Source organism: Hyaena hyaena, unplaced genomic scaffold (assembly GCF_003009895.1).
Source record: "Hyaena hyaena isolate Hyena2069 unplaced genomic scaffold, ASM300989v1 scaffold_446, whole genome shotgun sequence".
NCBI classification, from domain to species: Eukaryota; Metazoa; Chordata; class Mammalia; order Carnivora; family Hyaenidae; genus Hyaena; species Hyaena hyaena.
Window position 1 is genome coordinate 170,687 of NW_024081081.1, and position 25,324 is coordinate 196,010.

At 34.1% G+C, this 25,324-nt stretch overlaps 1 protein-coding gene across 1 annotated transcript in view; it reads right to left on the reverse strand.

Moving 5' to 3' along the window:
- ADAM18 (ADAM metallopeptidase domain 18) overlaps positions 1-25,324 on the reverse strand; it is a 122,700-nt gene that overhangs the window by 33,750 nt on the left and 63,626 nt on the right. The window contains exons 15-16 of the mRNA XM_039253397.1: positions 23,790-23,889; positions 9,074-9,263 (exon numbers count right to left, since the gene is read on the reverse strand). Coding sequence (XP_039109328.1) covers positions 9,074-9,263; positions 23,790-23,889 — 290 coding nt within the window. The remainder of the gene's footprint in view (positions 1-9,073; positions 9,264-23,789; positions 23,890-25,324) is intronic.

Sequence of the window (25,324 nt, forward strand, 5' to 3'; positions counted from 1 at the left end):
AGAGTAATGGAAAGTAACCAAGCTGATCAAAAGACAGAAGAAAGAATTATATAAAACAAGAATAGACTAAAAGAACTGACTTCATCAAATTTAATGACATTCCTATTATAGGAGTGCCAGAAGAATAAGAGAGAAAGAAAGAAGGCAGAAAATTTGGAGAAATAATAGCTGAAAACTTCCCCTAATGTGGGTAAGAAACAGATATCCAGATCCAGGAGGCACAGAGAACACCCATCAGAATCAACAAAAGCAGGCCCACACTAAGACATATTGTAACTAAATTTGCAAAATATAATGATAAAGACAAAAAAGTTAAAAGCAGCAAGACAAAAAAAGTTAGTAACTTAAAAGGGAAAACCCATAACGCTAGCAGATTTTTCAACAGAAGTTTTGCAAGTCAAAAGGTGCTGGCATGTTATATTCAAAGTGCTGAATGGGAAATATCTGCAGCCAAGAATACTTTATTAAAAATTTTTTAAAAATGTTTTATTTATTTTTGAGAGAGAGAGAGCATGAGCAGGAGAGGGTCAGAGAGAGAGGGAGACACAGAATCTGAAGCAGGCTCCAGGCTCTGAGGTAGCTGTCAGCACAGAGCCTGATGCGGGGCTCAGACCTACAAACCATGAGATCATGACCTGAGCCGAAGTTGGATGCTTAACCGACTGAGCCACCCAGGTGGCCCTGTAGCCAAGAATACTTTATCCAGCAAGGCTGTCATTCAGAATAGAAGGAGAGATAGAGTTTCCCAGACAAATAGAAACTAAAATAGCTCATGACCACTAAACCAGCTCTGCAAGAAAAGGGGATTCTTTGAATGGAAAGGAGAAACCAAAAGTGTCAGTATAGAGGTAGGAAACACAAAAGCAGTAAAAATGAAAATTTTTATAAAAACTCAGTGAAGGAATCATGCACAAAAACTAATATAAAGTGTAATAACATATACTTAAAACAAAAAGGGGTCAGGAGAAAAGAATAGGTTCAAAACTTAAATGATAACACTAAAGAAAGACAGCAACATATGAAAGAAAAAAATGTCAGAGAAAATCTTCAGAAACAACTACAAAACAAGTAATAAAATAGCAATAAACATATTTACCAATAATTAATTTGAGTGTTAGTGTACTAAACCCTCCATTAAATGACATAGGGTGACAGAATGGATTACAAAAAAGAACACACATCTATATGCTTTTTACAAACATACATTTTATTTTTAAAATGTTTTTATTTTTGAGAGAGAAAAAGAGAGAGAAAGAGAGAAAGAATGAGCAGAGAAGGGACAGAAAGAGAGGGAGACACAGAACCTGAAGTAGCCTCGCAGACTTGGAGCTGTCAGAACAGAGCCCAATGCAGGGCTCAAACTCGCGAACCACAAGATCATGACCTGAGCTGAAGCCAGACACTTAACTGACTGAGCCACTCAGGGACCCCCAAGAGATATATTTTAGATCTAAAGACACCTACAGATTGAAAGTGAGAAGATGAAGAAGCATCTATCATGCAGATGAATGTCAGAAAACAAAAGCTGAAGTAGCAATATTTATATTGGAAAAAACAGACATTAAATCAAAGACATCCAGTTATCAAGGAAGAAGTAAAAATTTCAGTATTCATAGATGACACGACCCCCTATGTAGAAAAAAAAATCCACCAAAAAATTGCTGAAACTAATAATGAGTAGCAGGATATAAAACCAATGTACAGAATTTGATTGCATTTCTATACACCAGTAATGAAGCAGCAGAAAAAGAAATCAAGGAATTTATCCCATTTACTATTACATCAAAACAGATACCTAGAAAAAACCTAACCAAAGAGGTAAAAGATTTGTACTCTAAAGACTATAGAACACTTATAAAATAAATTGAAGAGAATACAAAGAAATGGAAAAGCATCCCATGCTCATGGATTGGAAAACATTGTTAAAATGTTTTTACTACTCAAAGCAATCTACACATTTAATGCAATCGCTATCAAAATATCACTAGAACTTTTTGTAGAGCTAGAAGAAACAATTCTAAAGTTTGTATGGAACCGAAAAAGACCCTTAATAGCCAAAGAAGTCCTGAAAAATAAAAATAAAACTGGAGGCATCACAATTCCGGATTTCAATTTATATTACAAAGGTGTAGTCATCAAGACAATATTGTAGTGGCACAAAAACAGACACATACATCAACGGAATGGAATAGAAAACCCATAAATGGACCCATAGCTGTACAGTAAACTGATCTTTGACAAAGCAGGAAATAATATCCAATGGAAAAAAGACAGTATCTTCAACAAATGGTATTGGGAAAACTGGATGGTAACATGCAGAAGATGAAACTGGACCGTTTTCTTACACCATACACAAAAATAAATTCAAAGTGAATAAAAGACCTAAATGTGAGACAAAAAAACCATAGAAATGCTGGAATACCACAGGCAGCAACTTCTTTGACCTCAGCCAGAGTGATTTCTTACTAGACACATCATCAGATGCAAGGAAGGTGGCAGCTTATAGATGGGAGAAGATATTTCCAAAGGGCATGTCTGATAAAAAGTATCCAAAATCTATAAAGAACTTACCAAACTCAACACCCAAAAAACAAATACCCTAGTTAAGAAATGAGCAAGAAGATATGAATAGACACTTTTCCAAAGAAGACATCCAAATGGCTAAAAGACACAAGAAAAGATGATCAACATCAAAAATCATCAGGGAAATATTAATCAAAACCACAATGAGATACTACTTCACACCTGTCAGAATGGCTAAAATTAACAACACAACAAACCACAGGTGTTGGTGAGGATGCCAACAGAAAGGGGAACCCTCTTCCACTTTTGGGATTGCAAATTGGTGTAGTCGCTCTGAAGAACAGTATGGAGATTCCTCAAAAAGTTAAAAATAAAACTATCCTACCATCCAGCAACTGCACTCTAGGTATTTACCTAAAGAGTAAAAATTACAGATTTGATGGAGTACACGGACCTCAATCTATATAGCAGCATTATCAGAAATGGCCCAGCTATGGAGAGAGCCCAAACGTCCATCAACTGATGAATGGATAAAGATGTGGTTATATATATATATAAACTATATACGTATACATATATATAAATATAATGCATATATAAGTATATGTATATAGTTTATATATATATATGTATATATATATAATGGAGTATTACTCAGCCATTAAAAAGAATGAAATCTTGCCATTTGTAATGACATGGGTGGAGCTAGAGTACATTATGTTGAATGAAATAAGAGAGAGAAACAAACCATGAAAGACTCTTCACGTTATAGAAAAAACTGAGGGTTGATGGAGGGAGGTGGGTGGGGGATGGGCTGCATGGGTAATGGGTCTTAGGGAGGGTACTTGTTTGATAAACACTGGGTGTTGTGTGTAATTGATAAATCACTGAATTCTATTCCTGAGATCATTATTGCACTCACTGCATGTTAACTGACTAGAATTTAACTAAAAAATTGAAAGAAAAAAACCCATAAAATATGAGGAGCAAAATTTAAAGTTTTGGAATGTATTCAGATTTAAGCTGCTATACATAGGAGGATAGATGTAAAACTCATGGTAACCACAAAACAAAAATTTATAGTAAATACACAAAAGAAAATGAGAAAGAAATATAAATGTAACACTTAAGAAATTCATCAAAATACGAAGGGAGAAAAAAAAGGAAGAAGAGACAAGTTACATGAACAGCCAGAAAACAATGAACAAAATGGAAATAATTACATATGCATCAATAGTTACTTTATATGTAAATGGACTAAATATTTAATCAAACACAGAGAGTGGCTGAATGGATAAAATAACAAAACACATCTATATATTGCCTACATGGGACTTACTTCAGAAGTATGGACACATGCATACAGAAAATGAAGACATGGAAAAAGATAGCTTATGCAAATGGAAACAAAAAAAGAATTGGTGTAGCCATATTCATATCAGACAAATAGACTTTTGTTATTTTATAATTTTATTTCCAGTGTCTTTAACATACAATGCTATATTAGTTTCATCTGTACAACAGTGATTCAACAGTACCATATATTACTCAGTGCTCATTAAGCATAGTCTTAACAGACAAATAGATTTTTAAACAAAGACTAGTAATAGAAGACAAAGACACTATATAATGATAAAAGGGTCAATCAAACAAGAAGACATATATATGTACCCAGTGTATACCAAAGATACATAAGGAAAATGTTAATAGAACTAAAAGAAGAAATTGGCAGAAATACAGTAAGTATGACACTTTAACACCTCACTAAAATCAATAAATAGACCATCCAGACAAAGAATAAAAAAGGAAACTTTAGCATTAAACATTACGTAGACCAGATGGACTTAATAGATATATAAAAAATATTCCATCAAAAAGAAGCAGAATAAACATTTTTTTCAAGTGCTTATGGAAGATTCTTCAGGATAGATCACATGTTATGCCATGAAATAAGACTCAATAAATTCAAGAAGACTGAAATCATATTAAGCATCTGTTCTGATCGCAATGGTATGAAATCAGAAATCAATCACAAGAAGAAAACTGGAAAAAACCACAAATACACGGAGATTAAACAACATGTTATTAATTAGAAGAAATTAGAGGAGAAATTTTGAAAGTCCCAAGAAACAAATAACAACTGAAATACAGCTTACCAAAATGTATGAGATGGTGCAAAAACAGTTATAAGAGAGAAGTTTATAGCAATACAGGCTACTACAAGAGACTACGAAAATCTCAAACAACTTAGTTTTACACATAAAGGAACTGGAAAAAGAAGAACAAATGAAGGCCTAAGTTAGTAGAAGGAAGGAAATAATAGAGACAGAGCTGAAATACATGAACTAAAGACTAAAATGATAATAGAAAATATTAATCCAACTAAGACCTGGTTCTTTGAAAAGATAAACAAAATTGGCTAATGTTCAGTTAGACCTCCCAAGAAAAAAAGGTGAAAAAAAGTTCTCATGTAAACAAAATCAGATATGAAAGAGAAGTTACAACTCCTATCACAAAAATACAAAGGATCATAAGAGACTAGTAGGACAAATTTTACACCAATATATTGGAAAACCTAGAAGAAATGTATAAATTGTTAGATACTTATAATCTTTCAACAGTGAACCATAAAGAAATAAAAAAAAACCTGAGAATCAATTACAAGTAAGAAATTTGTTCAGTAATTTAAAAAAAAGCCCTCAACAAACAGAAGTTCAGGACTGGAAGTCTTCACTGCTAAATTCTGTCAAACATTCAAAGAAGATTCAATACCTATCCTTTTCAAACTCTTTCAGAATTGTAGAGGAAACACTTGAAACTCAGTTTATAAGGCCAAAATTATCGATACTAAAACCTGAAAAAAGCACAAGAAAAGAAATTTGTGGGTCAATAAGCCCTGATAAACATAGATGCAAAAATCCTCAATAAAATACTGGCAAACTGAATTCAACAATATATTAAAAGGATTATATACTATGATCAAAGTGGAATTTATTCCAGTGATGCAAGGATGGTTCGCCATTAGCAAATTAATTAGCATAATATACCAAATTAACAAAAGAAAAATAATATAATCTTAATAGATGCAGAAAAAGAATTTGATAAAATTCATCATTCATGATAAAAACTCCCAACAAAGTGTCTATAGATAGTACATACCTCAACTTAATAAATTCCATATATTACAAACCTATAGCTAATATACTCAATGATGAAAAGCTGAAAAATTTACCTCTAAGACCAAGAAAAAGACAAGGATGCCCCCCTCCCCACTTTTAGCCAACATAGTATTGGAAGTCCTAGCCATAGCAATTAGATAACAAAAATGAGGGGAACCTGGGTGGCTCAGTCGGTTGAGCATCTGACTTTGGCTCAGGTCATGATCTCACGATTCTGGGTTTGAGCCCCACGTCGGGCTCTGTGCTGACAGCTATCTCAGAGCCTGGAGCCTGTTTCGGATTCTGTGTCTCCCTCTCTCTCACCCTCCCCTGCTCATGCTGTCTCTCTCTCTCTCTCTCTCTCTCTCTCTCAGAAATAAAAAAAATTATTAAAAAAATAGATAACAAAAATGAAAGACATTCAAAGTGGAAAGGAAGAAGTAAGACTATTTGTAGAGGACATGATATATATAGAAAACTCTAAAGACTCCACCACAAAACTTTTAGAACTAATAAAGGAATTCAGTAAAGTTACAGGATACAAAAACCAACATAAGAAACCTGCTGCATTTCTACACGCTAATAAACTATCAGAAAGAGAAATTTAAAAATACCATTGACAATTGCATCAGAAAGAATCAAATACTTACGGATAAATTTAACCAAGGAGGTGAAAGACCTATACATTAAAAACTACAGTTTCCTTGATAAATGAAATTGAAGAAGACAGAAATAAATGGAAAGATATTCAGTGCTCATGCAGTGGAAGAATTAATATTTTTAAAATATCAATACTGCTCAAAACAATCTGCAGATTACATTCAATCCCTATTGAAAACTCCAAAGTTATTCATCACCAAAATGGAAACAAAAACAATTCTAAAATTTGTGTGGAACCACAAACAACAGTGAAGATACAAAGCAATTCTCAAAAAGAAGAACAGGGACAAAATACCACGTTTTCTATTTTCAAACTAGACTAAAGAGCTATAACAACTAAAACAGTGTGGTACTGGAATCAAAATAGGTGAGTAAACCAATGGAATAGAACAGAGAGCCCAGAATTACAACCATGTATATGTGGTCAATTAATTTACAAGGAAGAAGACAAAAATATACAATAGCAAAGCACAGTGACTTCAAAAAGGTGTTGGGAAAACTGACAGCTACATGGAAAAGAATAAAACTGGACTACCATCTTAATGTGCACAAAGATTAAATCCAAATATATTAAAGATTTAAATATAATATCTGAAACCATAAAATTTCTAGAAGGAAACATGGGTGGTAAACTCCTTGACACAGTCTTAAAGATTTTGTTTGGAATCTGACATCAAAGGAAAGAGAAAGAAAAGCAAAAATAAACATGGGACTATATAAAACTAAAAAGCTTAGCACAGTGACAACAAAAAATGCAACCTACTGAAAAAAACATATTTTCAAATCATATGTACAATAAAGGGCTTATATCCAAAATATATAAAGAGTTCATGAAACTCAGTAACAGAAAACAATCCAATTACAGAATGAACAAAGTATCCGAAGACATTTTTCCAAAAGAGATATACAGATGGCCAACAGGCACATGAAAAGGTGCCTGACATCACTACTCATCAGAGAAATACAAATCAAGACTGCAATGAGGTATCACCTTACAATTGTCAGAATGGCTAGAATAAAAAAGACAAAAAATAACGAGTGCTGGTGAAGATGTGGGGAGAAGGGATATCTTATGCACTGTTGGGAATGTAAATTGGTGCATCCCCTATGAAGAATAGTATGGAGTTTCCTCAAAATATTAAAAAATAGAACAACCATACGATCTAGCAATTCCACTACTGGATACCTATCTGAAGAAAATAAAAACTTTAATTCAAAAAGATATGTGGGGCGCCTGGGTGGCTCAGTCGGTTAAGCGTCCATCTTCGGCTCAGGTCATGATCTCATGGTTTGTGGGTTCGAGCCCCGTGTCGGGCTCTGTGCTGACAGCTAGCTCAGAGCCTGGAGCCTGTTTCAGATTCTGTATCTCCCTCTCTTTCTGACCCGCCCTTGCTCATGCTGTCTCTCTCTCTCTCTCTCTCAGAAATAAATAAAACATTAAAAAAAACCCAAAAAAACCAAAAAGATATGTGCACCCTCTGTTCACTGCAGCATTATTAACAATACCCAAGATATGGAAGCAACTCAAATGTCCTACCATAAATGAGTGGATAAAGAAGATGTGGTATAAATATACAATGAAATACTAGTCAGCCACAAAAAACAAGGAAATCTTGATATTTGTGATAACATGAATGAAAGTTAAAGGTATTATGCAAGTGAAATGCAAGTGAAATAACTCAGAGAAAGACAAATATCATATGATTTCATCTACCTATGTATCTAAAAAAAACAATCAAAATAAAACTCAGACTTACAGTCACAGAGAGCAGATTGGTTGTTGTCAGAGAGGAAGGGATTGGGTAGAGCAAAAGAGATGAAGGGGATTCAAAAGTACAAGCATACAGGTATAAACTAAGTCTTAGAGATATAAGGCACATCATGAGGAATATAGCAAAAAATGTATTAACATTGTAGGTGACAGATGATAACTAGACTTGTTTTGGTGATTATTTCACAATGTATACAATGTCAAATTATTATGTTATACACCTGAAACTAATATAACATTTATGTCAAATATACCTCAATAAAAATAAATGAACATAAAGCATAAAATTTAAAAAAATTGGCTAATTGATTCACCTTTTCAAGGTTTCATTTTATTTTTAATTTAGCAAGTAGTTTGAATGTTATTTACATGCAGCACACCTATGTATAATTGCTGCTTTAATTCTTGGTTGCCTTTTATTTTTGGAATGTGTGCACTTGTATTTCCAAATTGACTAACAGACTCTGAACCACTTTTGTTCTCCCTTTATTTTATGAGTATATGAGTACATATGAGTATATATGTATATATGCCTCTGGACATAAGTTTGTACACCACTATAACCATGCTTCCCTGGTTCTTTCAAACTTCTCACACTTCTCCTTTGATCATACATGTAAACAGATGGGTTAGCAGGAAACGTTGAAAACTCAAAATTCTATGGCTAAAATTTGCTAGAATTCAGATATCTAATTTTAAAAATCACCTGTATGTTTAGTAGCATGTTGTGCTTACTTACGTATTTTTTTCATATAAGGATCAGTAACAGGTTATAACATCCAAAAAGCAAAGTTATTGGATAATCAAGTCCTAGTTTAATTATCTTTTCAATATTGTATGGGAAATAAGTTGCAGCACCAGGTTCTAGTCCATTCAGTATATTGTGATAGTCGTCATGGAATACAGTATTTGATAATTATGTAATTTAACACAGCTAAATATAAATGAAATATTTTGTTACCATTTGTGCCCCACAAACAGTGCCATCAGCAACATAGGAATAATCTCTTTCATCTGATCTCACTGATGACCCAGTAGCTATAGATAGGCATACATGCCCTTGAATATATGAATAAACTGCAGATGGAACATCATTTTTAGAAGTATTTCTTTGTGGCCAAACACAAGCTAATTTTCCACAGAGAACATCCCTGAAATGAAAAGCAGAAAATTCCTTATCATTTTGTCTTTTAATGATACCAAGTTCCAAATAAATATTGTATTACATGATTGGCAACATAAACATTATTTAATTGATGGTTAAATGCGAAGAAAAATTATCCTATGGTGCACACCAACTGAATGCAATCCAATTGATTAGCACTGTGACCAGAGTGAATACTGTACGCTGAACTCAAATATGCAGTCACAACTTCACTTCCTATTTTAGACCTCAATTTTTTGTCTCGCCTCCAGTTGATCTAGAGCACTCAACATATTTGACCAGTCTTTAGGAAAATTCATTACCGGGCTCCACTTTGATATAGCTTAGCCAGTCTGGTCATTTGTTACCCAACATTTCCTGAGAGTAGACTGTATTTATTAACTCTATGTATCTATCTTTTGAACCCCTTCTGTTTATGTCCATTGCTCCTGCCATGAACTTTAATCAATACAATAGTCTGTAGTATACAGACTCTTCACGCTGATCTTTCCCATAGTTCTGCACTCTGCTCTTGAGAATTAAGGAACTTTGAGATCCCCTTTGTGCCACAGCATTCCAAACATTATCCCATGAAGTTTATTTAGCCATTTCTAATCTATCCCTGGATAGAATACTGGCTTCTCTGAGATTTACAATATTCCTAGACTATGCCCTGGAAAGTAATCTATGTCACTTCTTGCTTTTGGAATCACTCAAATCCATCAATACTCATTTTCAATGGAAACAACCATTCTTAACTTTGATATAAGCTTGTCATGCTTGTCATTAGTATTTCTTCAAAAGTGTTCCCTTACACAATTTTATTCATTTGTCCTAAAAGACCATTTTGGTTTCTTTTAATATAACAGGGATTAGTTTAATGGTACAATGAGGTGAAGATTTAAGTGAAGTTGGGAGCCAAAATCTAAATCTCTTTTCAAGCTTTTCTCCTTCCCAACCTAGTGTGTCTATCTTATAGATACTTCTTTTGTTGTGGTTCCACTTTCTATGGAAAATACCTTAAGCCAGCTTTGCAAAGTAGGTCTCTTTTCTAGTTTGGCTATTGAGTACAGACATGTCCTCCAAAGTCCATTCTCTCAAAATTTGCATTTATGGTTGAAATCTTGGAACTAACAGGCTTTTCTTTTCTGGAAAGGAATCAGTTGGCTTAGCGCAGATAAATTGTGGTAATGAATTCCAGTCTCTTCTAGTGATTTTAATTCAGGAAAATGTATGCATTATAATTTCAGATGAAATATGGTTAAGTCATGCTTAATAGAGTTTCACAGTTTCTTCCATCTTTTCTGTTCATATTTTCGCAAATATCTTAGATGAAGTGCAGCAACATGACTTCTTGTCAACAGGGAGAGAGATTTAAGCATGCCTGGTTTGCCACCACCTCTTACTTTTGTTGGCATCGACAGTGGTGTAACTCAGTCTGCCTGATCAGTGCTGCTCTGTAATGGTATCTAACATGGTGTGACTCGTAATATCTTGTCTTTTAGAGATTATAGAGTCTATGAGATCTCCCCTCATCAGTATTCACTTTGTGATTCCAGACAGTCTTTCAATTCTGCATCTTCGACATGTCATAGACTTAATCTATAGTAAACTCACGTGGATGCAAAGTGGTGGATACTATCATAGTCCCACCCAACTGGACACTTTCTTCAGGTACTTATAATCTTAAAAATGGAACCAAGCCTTTTTATAAGCATGCTGAGTGTGGTGCTTACCAAAGGATCTTACAATTTTTCCTGACTATGTCTTTGGAGGTTAAGGAAAATCCTACTTCTTCCTGGATCACTTGACCCTATCAGAATGTTTTTATATTTTCTCTTTTTATATTAGTTCTTGAATTTGAACCTGTAAATATTTTTAAGCCACTTTAAGTTATAATTAACATCTACAAAACTATGCATATTTAGTGTACACAACATGATGAATTTGAAAATAAGCACATACTCAATGAATCCATCAGCACCATCAAGAACATAAACATATCCACCACTTCTGAAAGTTTCATCCTGCCTTTGTATAATAATTATTATTATTTTAAAATATTTTGTGGCAAAAATACTTATTATATGTACTACCACTTAGCAAATTTTAAGTATACAATACCAGATTTTTAGTTATGGTGGCTATGTTGTGTAGTAGATATCCAGAACTTATGTTACTATATTTTTTTCAGGTTTATTGGGAGTATACTTTTTTTAAAAAAATTTTAAAATATTTTTTATTTATTTCTAGGAGAGAGAGAGAGAAACAGCGTGAGTAGGGGAGGGTCAGAGAGAGAGGGAGTCACAGACTGAAACAGGCTCCAGGCTCTGAGCTGGCAGTCAGCACAGAGCCCGACGCGGGCCCGAACCCACGAACCCACGAACTGCGAGATCATGACCTAAGCGAAAGTCGGACGCTTAACCGACTAAGCCACTCAGGCGCCCCTATTGGGGGTATAATTGACAAATAAAATTCTAAGGCATTTAAAGTGTGCGAAGTGGTGATTTGATATGTGTGTATATTGTGAAAGAATTCTCCCCATTGATTTACTTAACACAGTCACCACTTCATATGTTTATCCTTTTTGTATGTATCTTAGAATATTTAAGTTCTAATAGCAAATTTCAATTATAGAATGTTATTAACTGTAGTCACCATGTTATACAGTAGACACTTAGACTTATATTCATCTTAAAACTGAAAACTGGTACCCTTTTACTAACCTTTCTATATTTCTCACTGGCAACTATTTTTCTACTCTCTGTTTTTATGATTTTAACTTTTTTTTATTCCACATATAAGAGATACTGTTTAGTAAGTGTCTTTCTTTGTCTGGTTCATTTCACTAGCATATAGCTGGCAAGATTCATCCATGCTGCTACAAATGATAGGATTTCTTTCTTTTTTAAAGCTGAACAATTATTCCACTGGATACATAGCACTGTTTTGATCCATTTATCTGTTGCTGAACATTAGATTGTTTCCATACCTTGCCTATTGTGAATAATACTACAATTAAATCTCCTCAAGATACTGATTTAATTTCTTTTGGCTATTCAGCTATAAGTGAGTTTGATAGATCATATGGTGGTTCTATTTTTAATTTCCTGAGGAAACTCCAAACTATTTTTCATAGTGGCTGTACCAGTTTACATTCCCATAAACACTGTATGAGGGCTCCCCTTTCTCCACATCTTTGCCAGCATTTTTTATCTCTTGTCTTTTTATAATAGCCATCCTAACAGATGTGATTTGATATCTTATTGTGGTTTTGATATTCATTTCCTTGATGATCTGTGATGCTGAGCACCTTCTCATGTATCTGTTGGCCATGTCTTTATGACCCTTGGAAAACTGTCTATTTGAGTCCACTAAAAAAATATTTTCTTCCTATTGAGTTGTAAGATTTCTTGTGTATTTTAGATATTACCACTTATCACATATTTGGTTTGGAATGGTTTCCCATTCCATAGTTAACATTTTCATTTTGTGGATGATTTCATTTGCTAAGTTGAAGCTTTTTAGTTTTGTTGTACTTCTACTTGTGTAATTTTTCTTTTGCTGCCTTTGCTTTCAGGGACAGTAAAAAATCATTACCAAGACCACTCTCAAGGAGATTATCAATGTCTATTTTCCCCTAGGAGTTTTACAGTTTCATATCTTACATTCAAATGTACTTTAGTTGAATTTTGTTTATGGTGTGAGATAGAGGTCATTTTTATTGTTTTCCTTATAGCAATCCAGTATTTCAAACATGATTTATTGAAGAGACTATCATTTACCATTGGCCTTCTCGTTTAGAGTTAATTGATTGTGTCTGCATGTGTTTATTTTTAGGCTGAATTTTCTGTTCCATTTACATATGCTTGTTTTCATGACAATATTTTATGCCAACTCTTTTGATTACTGTAGTTTTTGTTTGTTCTGTCTTTATTGAAGGATAATTGACATATAGCATAGTATTAGATTCAGGTGTACAACTTAATGATTAGATATTTGTATGTACTGCCAAACAATCACCATAATAACATGTGTCACCATACACAGTTAAAATTTTTCCTTTGTCATGAGAACTTTTAAGATTTACTTTATTAGCAACTTTCAAATCTGCAATATGGATTATTAACTATAGTCATATGGCAGTTCTTGTGTTTATTTTTCTTTTCCTCTTTTTTAATTTAAACTTTAGTTAACATACAGTGCAATATTTGTTTTAGGAGTAGAATTCAGTGAACCATCACTTACATACAACACCCAGTGCTCATCACAAGTGCCCTCCTTAGTACCCATTACTCATCTTGCCCATCTAGCCCATCTTCCACCCACCTCCCTCTGTCAATCCATAGTTTGTTCACTATCATTTAGAGTCTCTTGTGGTTTGTTTCCCCTTCTTCTCTTCACCCCAATACCCATATGTTCATCTGTTTTGTTTATTAAATTCCATATATGAGTGAAATCATATGGTATTTCTCTTTCTCTGGTTGACTTATTTCGCTTAGCATAATACATTCTGCTCCAACCATGGTGAGATTTCATTCTTTTTGAAGGCTGAGTAGTATTCCATTGTATATGGATAGATAGATAGATAGATAGATAGACAGACAGATATAGATATAGATATAGATATAGATATAGATATAGATATAGATATAGATATAGATATAGATATAGAGATATATACCCCACATCTTCTTTATCCATTTATGGACATTTGGCTTCTCTCCATAGTTTGGCTATTGTTGATACTGATGCTATAAATACTGGGGTACATTCCCACCAATGGTGCAAGAAGGTTCCCTTTTCTCTACAACCTTGCAAATATCTGTGGTTTCTTGTGTTGTTAATTTTAGCCATTCTCACAGGTGCGAGATGGTATCTCACCATGATTTCGATTTGTATTTCCCTGATGATGAGTGTTGTTGAGCATCTTTTCATGTGGCTTCTAGCCATTTGAGTATCTTCTTTGGAAAAGTGTCTACTCATGTCTTCTGCCCATTTCTTAACTGGGTTACTTGTTTTTTTGGGTGTTAAATTTGTTAAGTATTTCATAGATTTTGGACACTAACCTTTTATCAGATATGTCATTTCAAAATATCTTCTCCCATTCTGTAGGCTGCCTTTCAGTTTTGTTGATTGTTGTCTTCACAGTACACAGATTTTTATCTTGATGAAGTCCCAATAGTAGATGTTTGCTTTTGTTTTCCTTGCCTTCAGTGACATGTCCAGTAAGCAGTTGCTATAGCTGAGGTCAAATAGGTTGCTACCTATGCCTAGGATTTTGATGGTTTCCATTCTCACATTTCGGCGATTCATCCATTTTGAATTTATTTTTGCATATGGTGTAAGAAAGTGGTCCAGTTTCATTCTTCTGCATGTTGCTGTCGAGTCTTCCCAACACCATTTGAAGAGACTATTCCATTGGACATTCTTTCCTGCTTTGTCAAAGATTCGTTGACTGTATAGTTGTGGGTCAATTTTGGGAGATTTCTATTCTGTTCCATTGATCTATGTGTCTGTTTTTGTGTAAGTACCATACTCTCTTGATAACTACAGTTTTGTAATATAGCTTGAAATCTGGAATTGTGATGCCTCCAGTTTTGTTTTTCTTTTTCATAACTGCTTTGGCTATTTGGCATCTTTTGAGATTCCACACAAATTTTAGAACTGCTTGTTCTAGCTCCGTGAAAAATGCTTGTGGTATTTTGATAGGGATTGCTTTAAATGTGTAGATTGCTTTGGGCAGTACAGACATTTTAACATTTGTTTTTCCTATGCGTGAGTATGGAATGCCTTTCCATTCTTTGTGTCTTCTTCAATTTCTTTTATATGTGTTCTATAGTTTTCAGAGTATAAATCTTGTACCTTTTAGTTACGTTTATTTCTAGCTATCCTATTGTTTTTGATGCAGCTGCAAATGAGATTGATTCTGCGACTTCTTTGTCTGTTGCTTCATTATTGGTGTATAGAAATGCAACCGAATTCTGTACATTGATTTTATATCCTGTGACTTTCCTGAATTCATGTATTAGTTCTAGAAATTTTTGGGTGGAGTCTTTCAGGATTTCTACATAGAGTATTAAGTCATCTTCAAATAGTGAAAGTTTGACTTTTTCCTTGTCGATTTGAATGCCTCTTATTTTTTTGTTGTTGTTGTCTGATGGCTGAGGCTAACACTTCTAATACTATGTTAAATAGTAATGATAAAAGTGGATATCCTTGTCTTCTTCCTGACTGTAGGGTAAAGACTCTCAGTTTTTCCCAGTTGAGGATGATATTAGCTGTGGGTCTTTCATATGGTCCCTTTATATGTTGAGGCATGTTCCTTCTATCCCTACTTTCCTGAGGGATTTTTATCAAGAATGTGTGGTGTGTTTTGTCAAATGCTTTTTCTGTGTCTATTGAGATCATATGGTTCTTATCATTTCTTTTATCGATGTGGTGTATCACATTGATTGACTTGCAAATATTAAACCAGCCTTGCAGCTCAGGAATAAATCACTCTTCATCATGATGAATAATTTTTTAAATATACTTTTGAAGTTGATTTGCTAATATCTTGTTGAAAATTTTTGCATGCATGTTCATCAGGGATATTGGCCTGTAGGTCTCCTTTTTAGTGGGGTTTTTGTCTGGTTTGGGACAAGGTAATGTTGGTTTAATAGAATGAGTTTGGAAGTTTTCCTTCTATTTTTTTGGAACAGTTTGAAGAGAATTGGTATCAACTCTGCTTTTAATGTGAGGTAGAATTCCCCTGGGAAGCCAACTGGCCCAAGATTCTTGTTTGTTGGGAGATTTTTGATTACTGATTCTGTTTCTTTGCTGGTTATGGGTCTCTTCAACTTTTCTATTTCTTCCTGTTCCCGTTTTGGTCGATTGTGAGATACTAAGTATTTGTTCATTTCTTCTAGATTGCCCAGTTTGTTGGCATATAATTTTGCATAGTATTCTCTTATAATTATTTGTATTTCTGTGATGTTGGTTTTGATCTCTCCTCTTTCATTTGTGATTTTCTCTATTTGGGTCCTTTCTCTTTTGTAAGTCAGGCTAGGGGTTTATCAATTTTGTTAATTCTTTCAAAGAACTAGCTCTTAGTTTCATTGATCTGTTCTGCTGTTTTTGCTTGTTTCTGTATCATTTATTTCGGCCCTAATCTTTATTATACCCCTGCTTCTGCTGGCTTTAGGCTTTATTTGCCATTCTTTTTCTAGCTCCTGTAAGTGTTAAGAGTAGGTTGTGTATATGGGACCTTTCTTGCTTCTTGAGATAGGCCTGAATTGTAATATATTTCCCTCTTAGGACTATCTTTGCTGCATCCCAAAAGTTTTGGACTATTGTGTTTTCATTTGCTTTCATGGATTTTTTAAATTTCTTCTTTAATCCTGGTTAACTCATTCACTTTTTTAAATGTTTATTTACTTTTGAGAGAGAGAGAGAGACAGACAGAGTGTGAATGGAGGGGGGGATGGAGAGAGAGGGAGATGTAGAATCCGAGGCAGGCTTCAGGCTCTGAGCTGTCAGCACAGAACCAGACGTGGGGTTCAAACCCACAGACCGTGAGATCATGACATGAGCCAAAGTCAGATGCTTAACTCACTGAGCCACCCAGGAGCCCTAACCTATTCATTCTTTAGCAGGATGTACTTTAACTTCCATGGGTTAAGGTCTTTCCAAATGTTTTCTTGTTGGTTTCAAGTTTCATAGCGTTGTTATCTGAAAATATGCATATATTCTCAATTTTTTTATACTTGTGGAGGACTGATTTGTGATCCAGTATGTGATCTATTCTGGAGAATGTTCCATGTGCACTTGAATGGTGTATTTTTGTTGTTGTTGTTGCTGTAGTTTTTTTTTTTAAATAAAGTTTGATATAAGGAAGTGTGATGATTTATTATTCTTTCTCAATACTACTCTGGCTCTTTGGGGTCTTTTGTGGTTTCATATAGTTTTAGAATGTTTTTTTTATTTCTGTAAAAAATGACATTTGAATTTTGATAGGGATTGCATTAAATCTGTAGAATGCTTTTGGTAGTATAGATACTGTTGTTTGTATAGATACTTTAACAGTTTTAATTCTTCTAATTCATCAGTAGAGAATATCTTTACATTTATTGTGTGTTCTTCAATGTATTTCATCAATTTCTTATAGTTTTCAGTATATATATATAGTATATAATATTTACTTCTTGATATAAACTGATTTCTAACTATTTTATTCTTCATGATATTATAATTAGGATTGTTATTTTTCTTTACAATAGTTCATTGTTAGTTTACTAAATGCAATTAATCTTTGTATATTGAAATTGTGCCCTGCAACTTTCTGGAATTTGTTTAATAGCTCCAAGATTTCTGTGGTTTCCCACATGTAAGATTGTATTATCTATAACAGACAGCTTTACTTCTTTCTTTCTTATTTGGAAGATTTTCATGTCTTCTTGCCTAATTGACTTGTTTGGTAATTGCAGTATTATTTTGAATAAAATTAACATTAGCATACATTCTTGTCTTGGTCTTGATCTTTGAGGAAGAATTTTGAGCTGCCACCATTAAGTATGTTAGCTGTGGGACTGTCATATATGACCTTTATTATGTTGAGGTGCAATCCTTCTATACTAATAAGTTTTTGTGATAAAAGGATGTTGAATTTTGCTAAATGCTTTTTCTGTACTTATTGAGATAATCATATGATATTTATACTTTATTTTGTTAATGTGGTGTATTATATCAATTGGTTTGTGGAGGGTGAACCTTCCATGCATCACTGGAATAAATGTCACTTGATCATGATGTATTATCCTTTTAATGTGCTCTTGGATTAAGTTTTCAAATATTTCATTGAGGATTTTTGCATCTATGTTCCCTATGGATATTTGTCTACTATTTCTCTTCTTGTAATATCCTTGCCCAGCTTTGTTATTAGAGTAAAACTAGCCCTGTAGAATGACTTACAAAGTGTTTTTTCCTCTTCTGGTTTTTGTAAGATTTCAAAGAAGATTGTTATTAATTCTTTAAATGTGTGGTAGAATTCACCAATGAAGAATCTGGATCTGGATTTTTGTTTGGGAGTTTTTTGATTAATGATTTGATCTCATTTGTTTTGGTCTGTTCATATTTTTTATTGCTCCATGATTCTGTTGCTAGGCTTTGTGTGTCTAGGGTATTTATCCATTTCTTTCATCTTGTCCAATTTGGGTGCATATAATGGTTCATAGTTGTTTCTTATAATCTTTTTATTTCTGTGATGTCAGTTATAATGTCTATTCTTTCATTTTTAATTTTAGCTACTTGAGCCATATCTCCTTTTGTTAGTAAGTCTAGCTAGTGGTTTGTCAGTTTATCTTGTCAAAACGTCAGCTTTCCATATCATTGATCTTTTCTATTGACTTTTTAGTCTCTAATTTCTTTCCACTTTATGCTATTTTCTTTCTTCTACTCAAGTTATCCTTAGATTATTATTTTTCTAATATTTTGGATGTAAATTAGGCTGTTTATTTCAGACCTTTCCTCTATTTAATGTAAACATCACAACACACTTCCTTCTTATAACTGCTTTGCTGTATCAAATATTCTGGTATGCTGTGAGTCCATTTTCATTTATTTCAAGGTATCTTTTGACTTCTTATTTCTTCTATGACCCACTGGTTGCTCAGTAGCATGTAGTTTAATCTCCACAAATTTTTGAATTTTACAGGTTTCTTTTTGTAATTGATTTCTAGTTTCAGACCATTGTGATTGGAATAGATGTTTGATATGGTTTCCATCTTCTTAAATTTCTTAAGACTTGTTTTGTGGCCTAACATATGATCTCCTGAAGAAAGTGTATGTGTACATAAGAAGAATGTATTCTGCTCCTGCTGGATAAAATGTTCTATAAATGTCTATTAAGTCCAATATGTACTTTAAGGCTGATGTTTCCTTACTGATTATCTGTCTGGATGATCTCTCTATTGTTGAAAATGGGGTATTGAGATCTGCTACCATTATTGTATTCACTTTCACTCTATGTGTTGTAATGTTGAGTGAGTCTCTTGTAGGCAGTGTATTGTTGCATCTTATTTTATTATCCGTTCAGCCACTCTATGTATTTTGATTGGAGAACATAGTCTGTTTATATTTAAAGTATTTTCTGATAGATATGGACTTACTATTACCATTTTGTTCATTGTTTTCTGTTTGCTTTTTAATTCCTTTGTTCCTTTTCTCCTCTCTTGGTGTCTTCCTCTGTGACTTGATTTAATTTTCTGTAGATTTATACTTTGATTCCATAGGATTCTTCTTTTTACCTTTCCAATATTTTATTTAAATTCAAGTTAGTTAACATATAGTGTAGTATTCGTTTCAGAAGTAGGTTTAATGATTCATTATTTACATATTATAGCCAGTGCCCATCACAGCAAGAGCCCTCTTTAATGCCTACCATCCATTTAGCCCACTCCTTACCCACCATCAACCCTCAGTTTGTTCTCTATAGCTAAAAGTCTCTTATGGTTTGCCTCTCTCTCTGTTTTTATCTTAGTTTATTTTTCCTTCTCTTCCCCTAAGTTGATCCATTTTGTTTCTGAAATGCTACATATGAGTGAAATTATATGGCATTTGTTTTTCTTTGACTGACTTATTTTGCTTATCAAAATAAACTCTAGTTCCCTTCACATCTTTGCAAATGGCAAGATTTTATTCTTTTGATAGGTGAGTAATGTTCTTCTCTCTCTCTCTCTCTCTACACACACACACACACACACACACACACACACACACATCTTTATCCATTCATCAGTTGATGGACATTGGTGCTCTTTCCATAATTTGGCTATTGTTGATAGTGGTACTATAAACATTGGGGCACATGTACCCTTTTGAATCAGTATTTTTGTATCCTTTGGATAAATAACTTATAGTGCAATTGCTGGGTCATAAGGTAGTTCTATCTTTAATTTTCTGAGGAACCTCCACACTGTTTTCCAGTGTGGCTGCACCAGTTTGCATTCCCACCAACAATGTAAGAAAGTTTCCTTCTCCACCTCCTTGCCAACTTCTGTTGCTTCCCAAGTTGTTAATTTTAGCCATTCTGACAGGTGTGAGGTGGTATCTCATTATAGTTTTGATTTGTATTTTTCTGATGATGAATAATGTTGAGCATTCTTTCTTGTGTGGTTTAGCCATTTGTATGTCTTATATGGAGAAGAGTCTTCATGCATGAAGAAAAGAGAATATTCTTTTTGTCTTTTGTACATCCACCTTAAGTTTTTGCTTTGGGTTTAACATGAAATTTAAATAAAACAGCTTATATTTGTAACGATTTTAAGCTAATGAAAATTCTGAACACATATAAAAGCTCTACATGTTTATACTCCTCCTGCACACTTATATTTTTGACATCATAGTGTGTAACTTTTTACATTGTTTATAAATTAACAAATTATGGTCCTTATAGTCATTTTTAATCCTTTGTCTTTTAATCCTTATATTAGAGTTATAAGTGATTTACCCACTATGATCACATTAGAGTGCTCTGAATTTAACTATTTATTTGTTATTTCCTGTGGATTTTATTCTTTCATAAGTTCTTTTTCTAATTAGTGTCCTTTAATTTTGGCTTAAAGAAGCATCTTTAGCATTTCTTGTAAGGCTGGTCTTGTGATGAACTTCAGCTTTTGCTTGTCTGGAAAACTCTATTGTCTCACTCCCTTATGGCCTGCAGATTTCTGCTCAAAAGCCTACATATATTTTTATGGCATTCTTTTGTACATATCAAGTTACTTTTTTCTTGCTGCTTTTAAGATTCTTGCATTGCTTTTAATCTTTGACAATTTAATTTTAATGTATTTTTAAATACATTTTATACATTTTAATACATTTAAATATATTAATACATTTAATTTTGCTGTGGAGATTTTGGCTTCATATTTTTGCTTCTCCCTAGGCTTCTTGTATCTGAATATCTGTTTCCCCCCAGTTGGGTAAAATTTCACTTATTATTTCATTCAAAAAGCTTTCTGCCCTTTTCTCACTCTTTTCTCATTCTGATACTCCTATAAAGTTATAATGCTCTGCTTAATGGTGCCCCATAAGTTCCTTAAGTAATCTTGACTCTTTTTCATTTCTTTTCCTTCTCTTTCTCTGTCTCTTTACCTCTTTTTTTCCCTATGATTGGATGAATTTCACTGCCAACTACTAGTTCATTGATTCTTTAACTTTTTCAATTCAGTCACTGTATTCTTCAGCTCTGCGAGTTCTTTGGTACTTTCTTATATTTCCCATCTCTTGGTTAAAACTCTCAATTTGTTCATGCATTGCTCTTCCAACCACAGTGCACATGTTTATAACTGTTATTTTTATCTATCAAGTAAATCACTTATCTCCATTTCATTAAGATCAGTTTCTGGATATTCTTATTTTGCTCTGAGAAAATACTCATGTTTATTTTGTCTTGAATTCTGTGTTGGTTTCTATACATTAAATAAAGCAGTTACCTCTCTCCATCTTAACATAGTGGTCTAATTCAGGAGATAAACTTCATCAATTAGCTTAGCCCAGCCTTGGTTCCCGTTTGCCTTTCAATCTGTTTTGATTGTCCAAGACACTTTAGTTTTCTTAGTGGCTCCCAATAGTGAAGATGTGCTAAGACCCATAAGTATCATAAAGGGGAGGGTTGAATGCATCTAGGGGCTCCTAGACCTAGTCTGACTCGAAGCAGCATACTAAAGGCATTAACTGAAAAAGTAGGTAGTTAAGACCCTCGAGGGAAAAATAGAAGATGGACATTTTTGCCTCTTTCCTCTGTGCTAGGCCTGGTTCTATAGGTGCAGGATTGGTTAAAGGAGGATATTCCTGTGTCTGTTAGGAACTGTTTCTTTGTACAGTCCTGTGAGAATTGTGAACAGAAGTAGTATTGGCTATCAGAACTAGGTAGTTTGGGAACCTGTTCTCTGGGCAGAGAGTACAAAATCTGTGGTGGAAGACATGCTTTATAAGCTCCTTCCAGAGATATGGGAGTCTTGGAGCTGGCTAGCAAGACATACTGGAAGAGAAAGCTGCCAGCTTCCCTGGTCCCTGTGCAGGATCAAAGCCAGTCCCTTTCAGTCAAGTATGTAAATGGATCCATTTCAGGCAAAAACTTTGAGACAGGCAACCCTGTCTGCTCCCTCTGTGCTGAGCCCTGAAGTATAAACACTTGAGAACTCCTTCTTTGTTTACTACAGTCTTCTGGGACTTGTGAATAGAAGTTCCTTGAATCAGAGCCAGATGATCTAGGGAATTGTTCCTTGGGCAGTAGGGCAAAAGTTGAGGAACAGACTTATGTACATACATGTTCCTTGCAGGGAGATATTAGTAACTTAGCGTGGGCTACAAGGAATTGGCAAAAGAGATGTCCATCAGTTTCTTCAGTCTCTAGGAAGGATCAGAATTTGTCTCTACATGTGTGCTAAATTAGAAGCCTAAGCCTAAGGTGGCAGCTAAGTATGCAGCCAGATCACTTTTAGGGAAAGGACTGGGAGAGAGGAAATTTGCCTGCTTCCTCTCTCCTGAGCCTTGGAGGATATTTGTGATGTGTGCTTAAATTCCTGTTAACAATCATTCCTTTGTTTGCCATAGTCCTGTGGGTCTGTGAACACAAGCTTTGTTGGCTTTCAGAACTACATGTTTTGTAATCCTGTCCCTCAGGGAAGTGTCTTAAAATGTTGGAACACTAAAGGTGGGGTCCAAAACCTTTGCTCCTCAGGAAGAAACTGGGAGTGGAATTTCTCTTCCAGTTGTGTGGTACTGTGCCAGTTATGTGTTTTATGGTGAGAGTGTGTATCTGTGTGTTTCAATGTGAGTATTTTCTCATTTGCTCAATGTGTAGGAGTCTTTCAGGTGTTTTTGGATTTCTTTTAGAAGTAGTAGCTTCATGTGTACATGAACATTCAATGTGTATATGGTAGGAGTAAAATTCTAAAAGCCTCCTATGTCACTACCTTGGTCAACATCTTATCTGTTATTTTTTTTATTATTTTGTTTTCAATAGTCCCACGAAATTCAGGAAGTATTTGTTATGGATTAAGCTCTTCCTTATTGGATTTCATAAATCCCTTAAAAATGTTTCAGGGCTTCCAATTTAGTTATTGATAAGTACTGCCATGCTTTACATATCAGTATTTTGGAAACAAACAACAAAAACAAAAAAAAAAAAGAAAACTTTATTCCTCTAAATAATCTCATGTCTCAAAAATCAAAGCATTTGCTTTAGGATCATTATCATATCAACTTAATTAAAAAACTCAGTTTTAATTCTCAGTTTAGTGCACAAGTTTCTGATTTTTGGTAGTTTGTGCTAGCTTCCTACCTCTGGTAATAAGCATCAGCCTTTTTTGGTCTAGTTTTTCATTAGAATGTATTAGAGAAAAAAACAGGGAAAAAGAAAGAACAATATATATAATGTTATTTGAAAATATTCTCCTGATATGCAATTTACTGTTACTCTTTAGCATCTCTTAACAGACAATATATAATTCTTATGATTTAGTAAAACAATTATTTTCTATATACATACTTCTGTTCACAGGGTTGTGAATTTTTAAAACCACAGTTTCCAAATTTATCATGCCTAGAATTGAGTTCTTTGTAACAGGCAAATGGAGCACCTTGAGCACCTAAAAATGTAAACATGTCTATTAAATTATTATTTTTAATATAAATTAAATATTTTCTCCATAAAAAACTAATGAAACTCTTATTACATAAGCAAAAAAAATGAGTTTGGTCATACTTTTTTTCTGTGTGTATCTTGCCAATGCAAGTAGAAAGAAACAATTATCTTACCTACCAGAAAAGAATTGTATCTATAGTAGTAAAATTATATTATTAATAACAATAATTTGCTGCCCTTTCCTGTGGGAATGCATATTGCTTCATCCAATGAATATTTTTTAAATTTATTTCTGAGAGAGAGAGAGAGAGAGAGCGTGAGCAGGAGGTCAGAGAGAGAGGGAGACACAGAATCTAAAGCAGGCTCCAGGCTCTGAGCTGTCAGCATAGAGCCTGATGCGGGGCTCGAACCCATGACCTGAGTCGAAGTCAGATGCTTACTTTAACCAACTGAGCCACCCAGGCGCCCCTATCCAATGAATATTAGGCTTGACATTGCAATTTGAAACATGTTACTTATGGGCAGAAACCTTCAGAATTCAGTCTCATATTCTCTTCTCTCATGGAGCATAAGCAATGTTTTAAGTAGACATTTTGTAGACGTTTAAGTAGACATTCATGTCACTCTGGGCATCATAGTGAAAGCAGTGTGGAGTAACAGAATCATTGTATTGGATACATAAATCTCAGATGTTTCAGAGTTTTTTTCCATTTCATCAAAAACATGAATTGGTACTTAAAAGTGGAGTTCCCCAGTAAAATGTGTCTAAAATATGTGGCATTGTCATTGTAGATGGTAATAAAATTACTATCACTGGATAAAGAAGACTAATGCATGTTATGAGAGAATAAAACACTTGAACAAACTCTCTTCTCAGTGTTTGAAAGGGAAATAATAACCCTAATAAATTTGTCTTCGGCAAAGAAGTAGGGAACCAGAAGGTGTCTTGGTTACTATTGACTACATTTGACCAGAAGGTAAAGGTACTCAAGAAAAGATAAACTAAACTCAGAAAAGAATCTGTTATTTCAGAGGCAGTACTTAAAAAATAGAGAGCCTAGAAATATGTCCATCCTACAGGTATTGGGATGGATAATGACAGATGCTGGTAGATGTAAACTAGCCAAATTATTATGCTTATTTGATTGTTTTGTGTCTCTTCCATGGTGGGTGCTCATTGGTGGGTGTTAACTGGTGTATTAATGTAAAGATCTTCATATTTTTGTTCATTTCCATGTGTATTTCCATGTATCTCTATTCCAGAACTCTTGCCTCTAATCTTCTAGTCTTTCCACACCCAGGAACCCCACCAACAAACTAGGCCCTTTGTCATTGTTCATGAGAATATCTATAATCTGCAGCTGGCTATTTCCCCTTCTACAGAAACAAATGATCAGATGGTCAGTATCTTTCAAGGCATCCTCCAAAGTGAGGCTGAA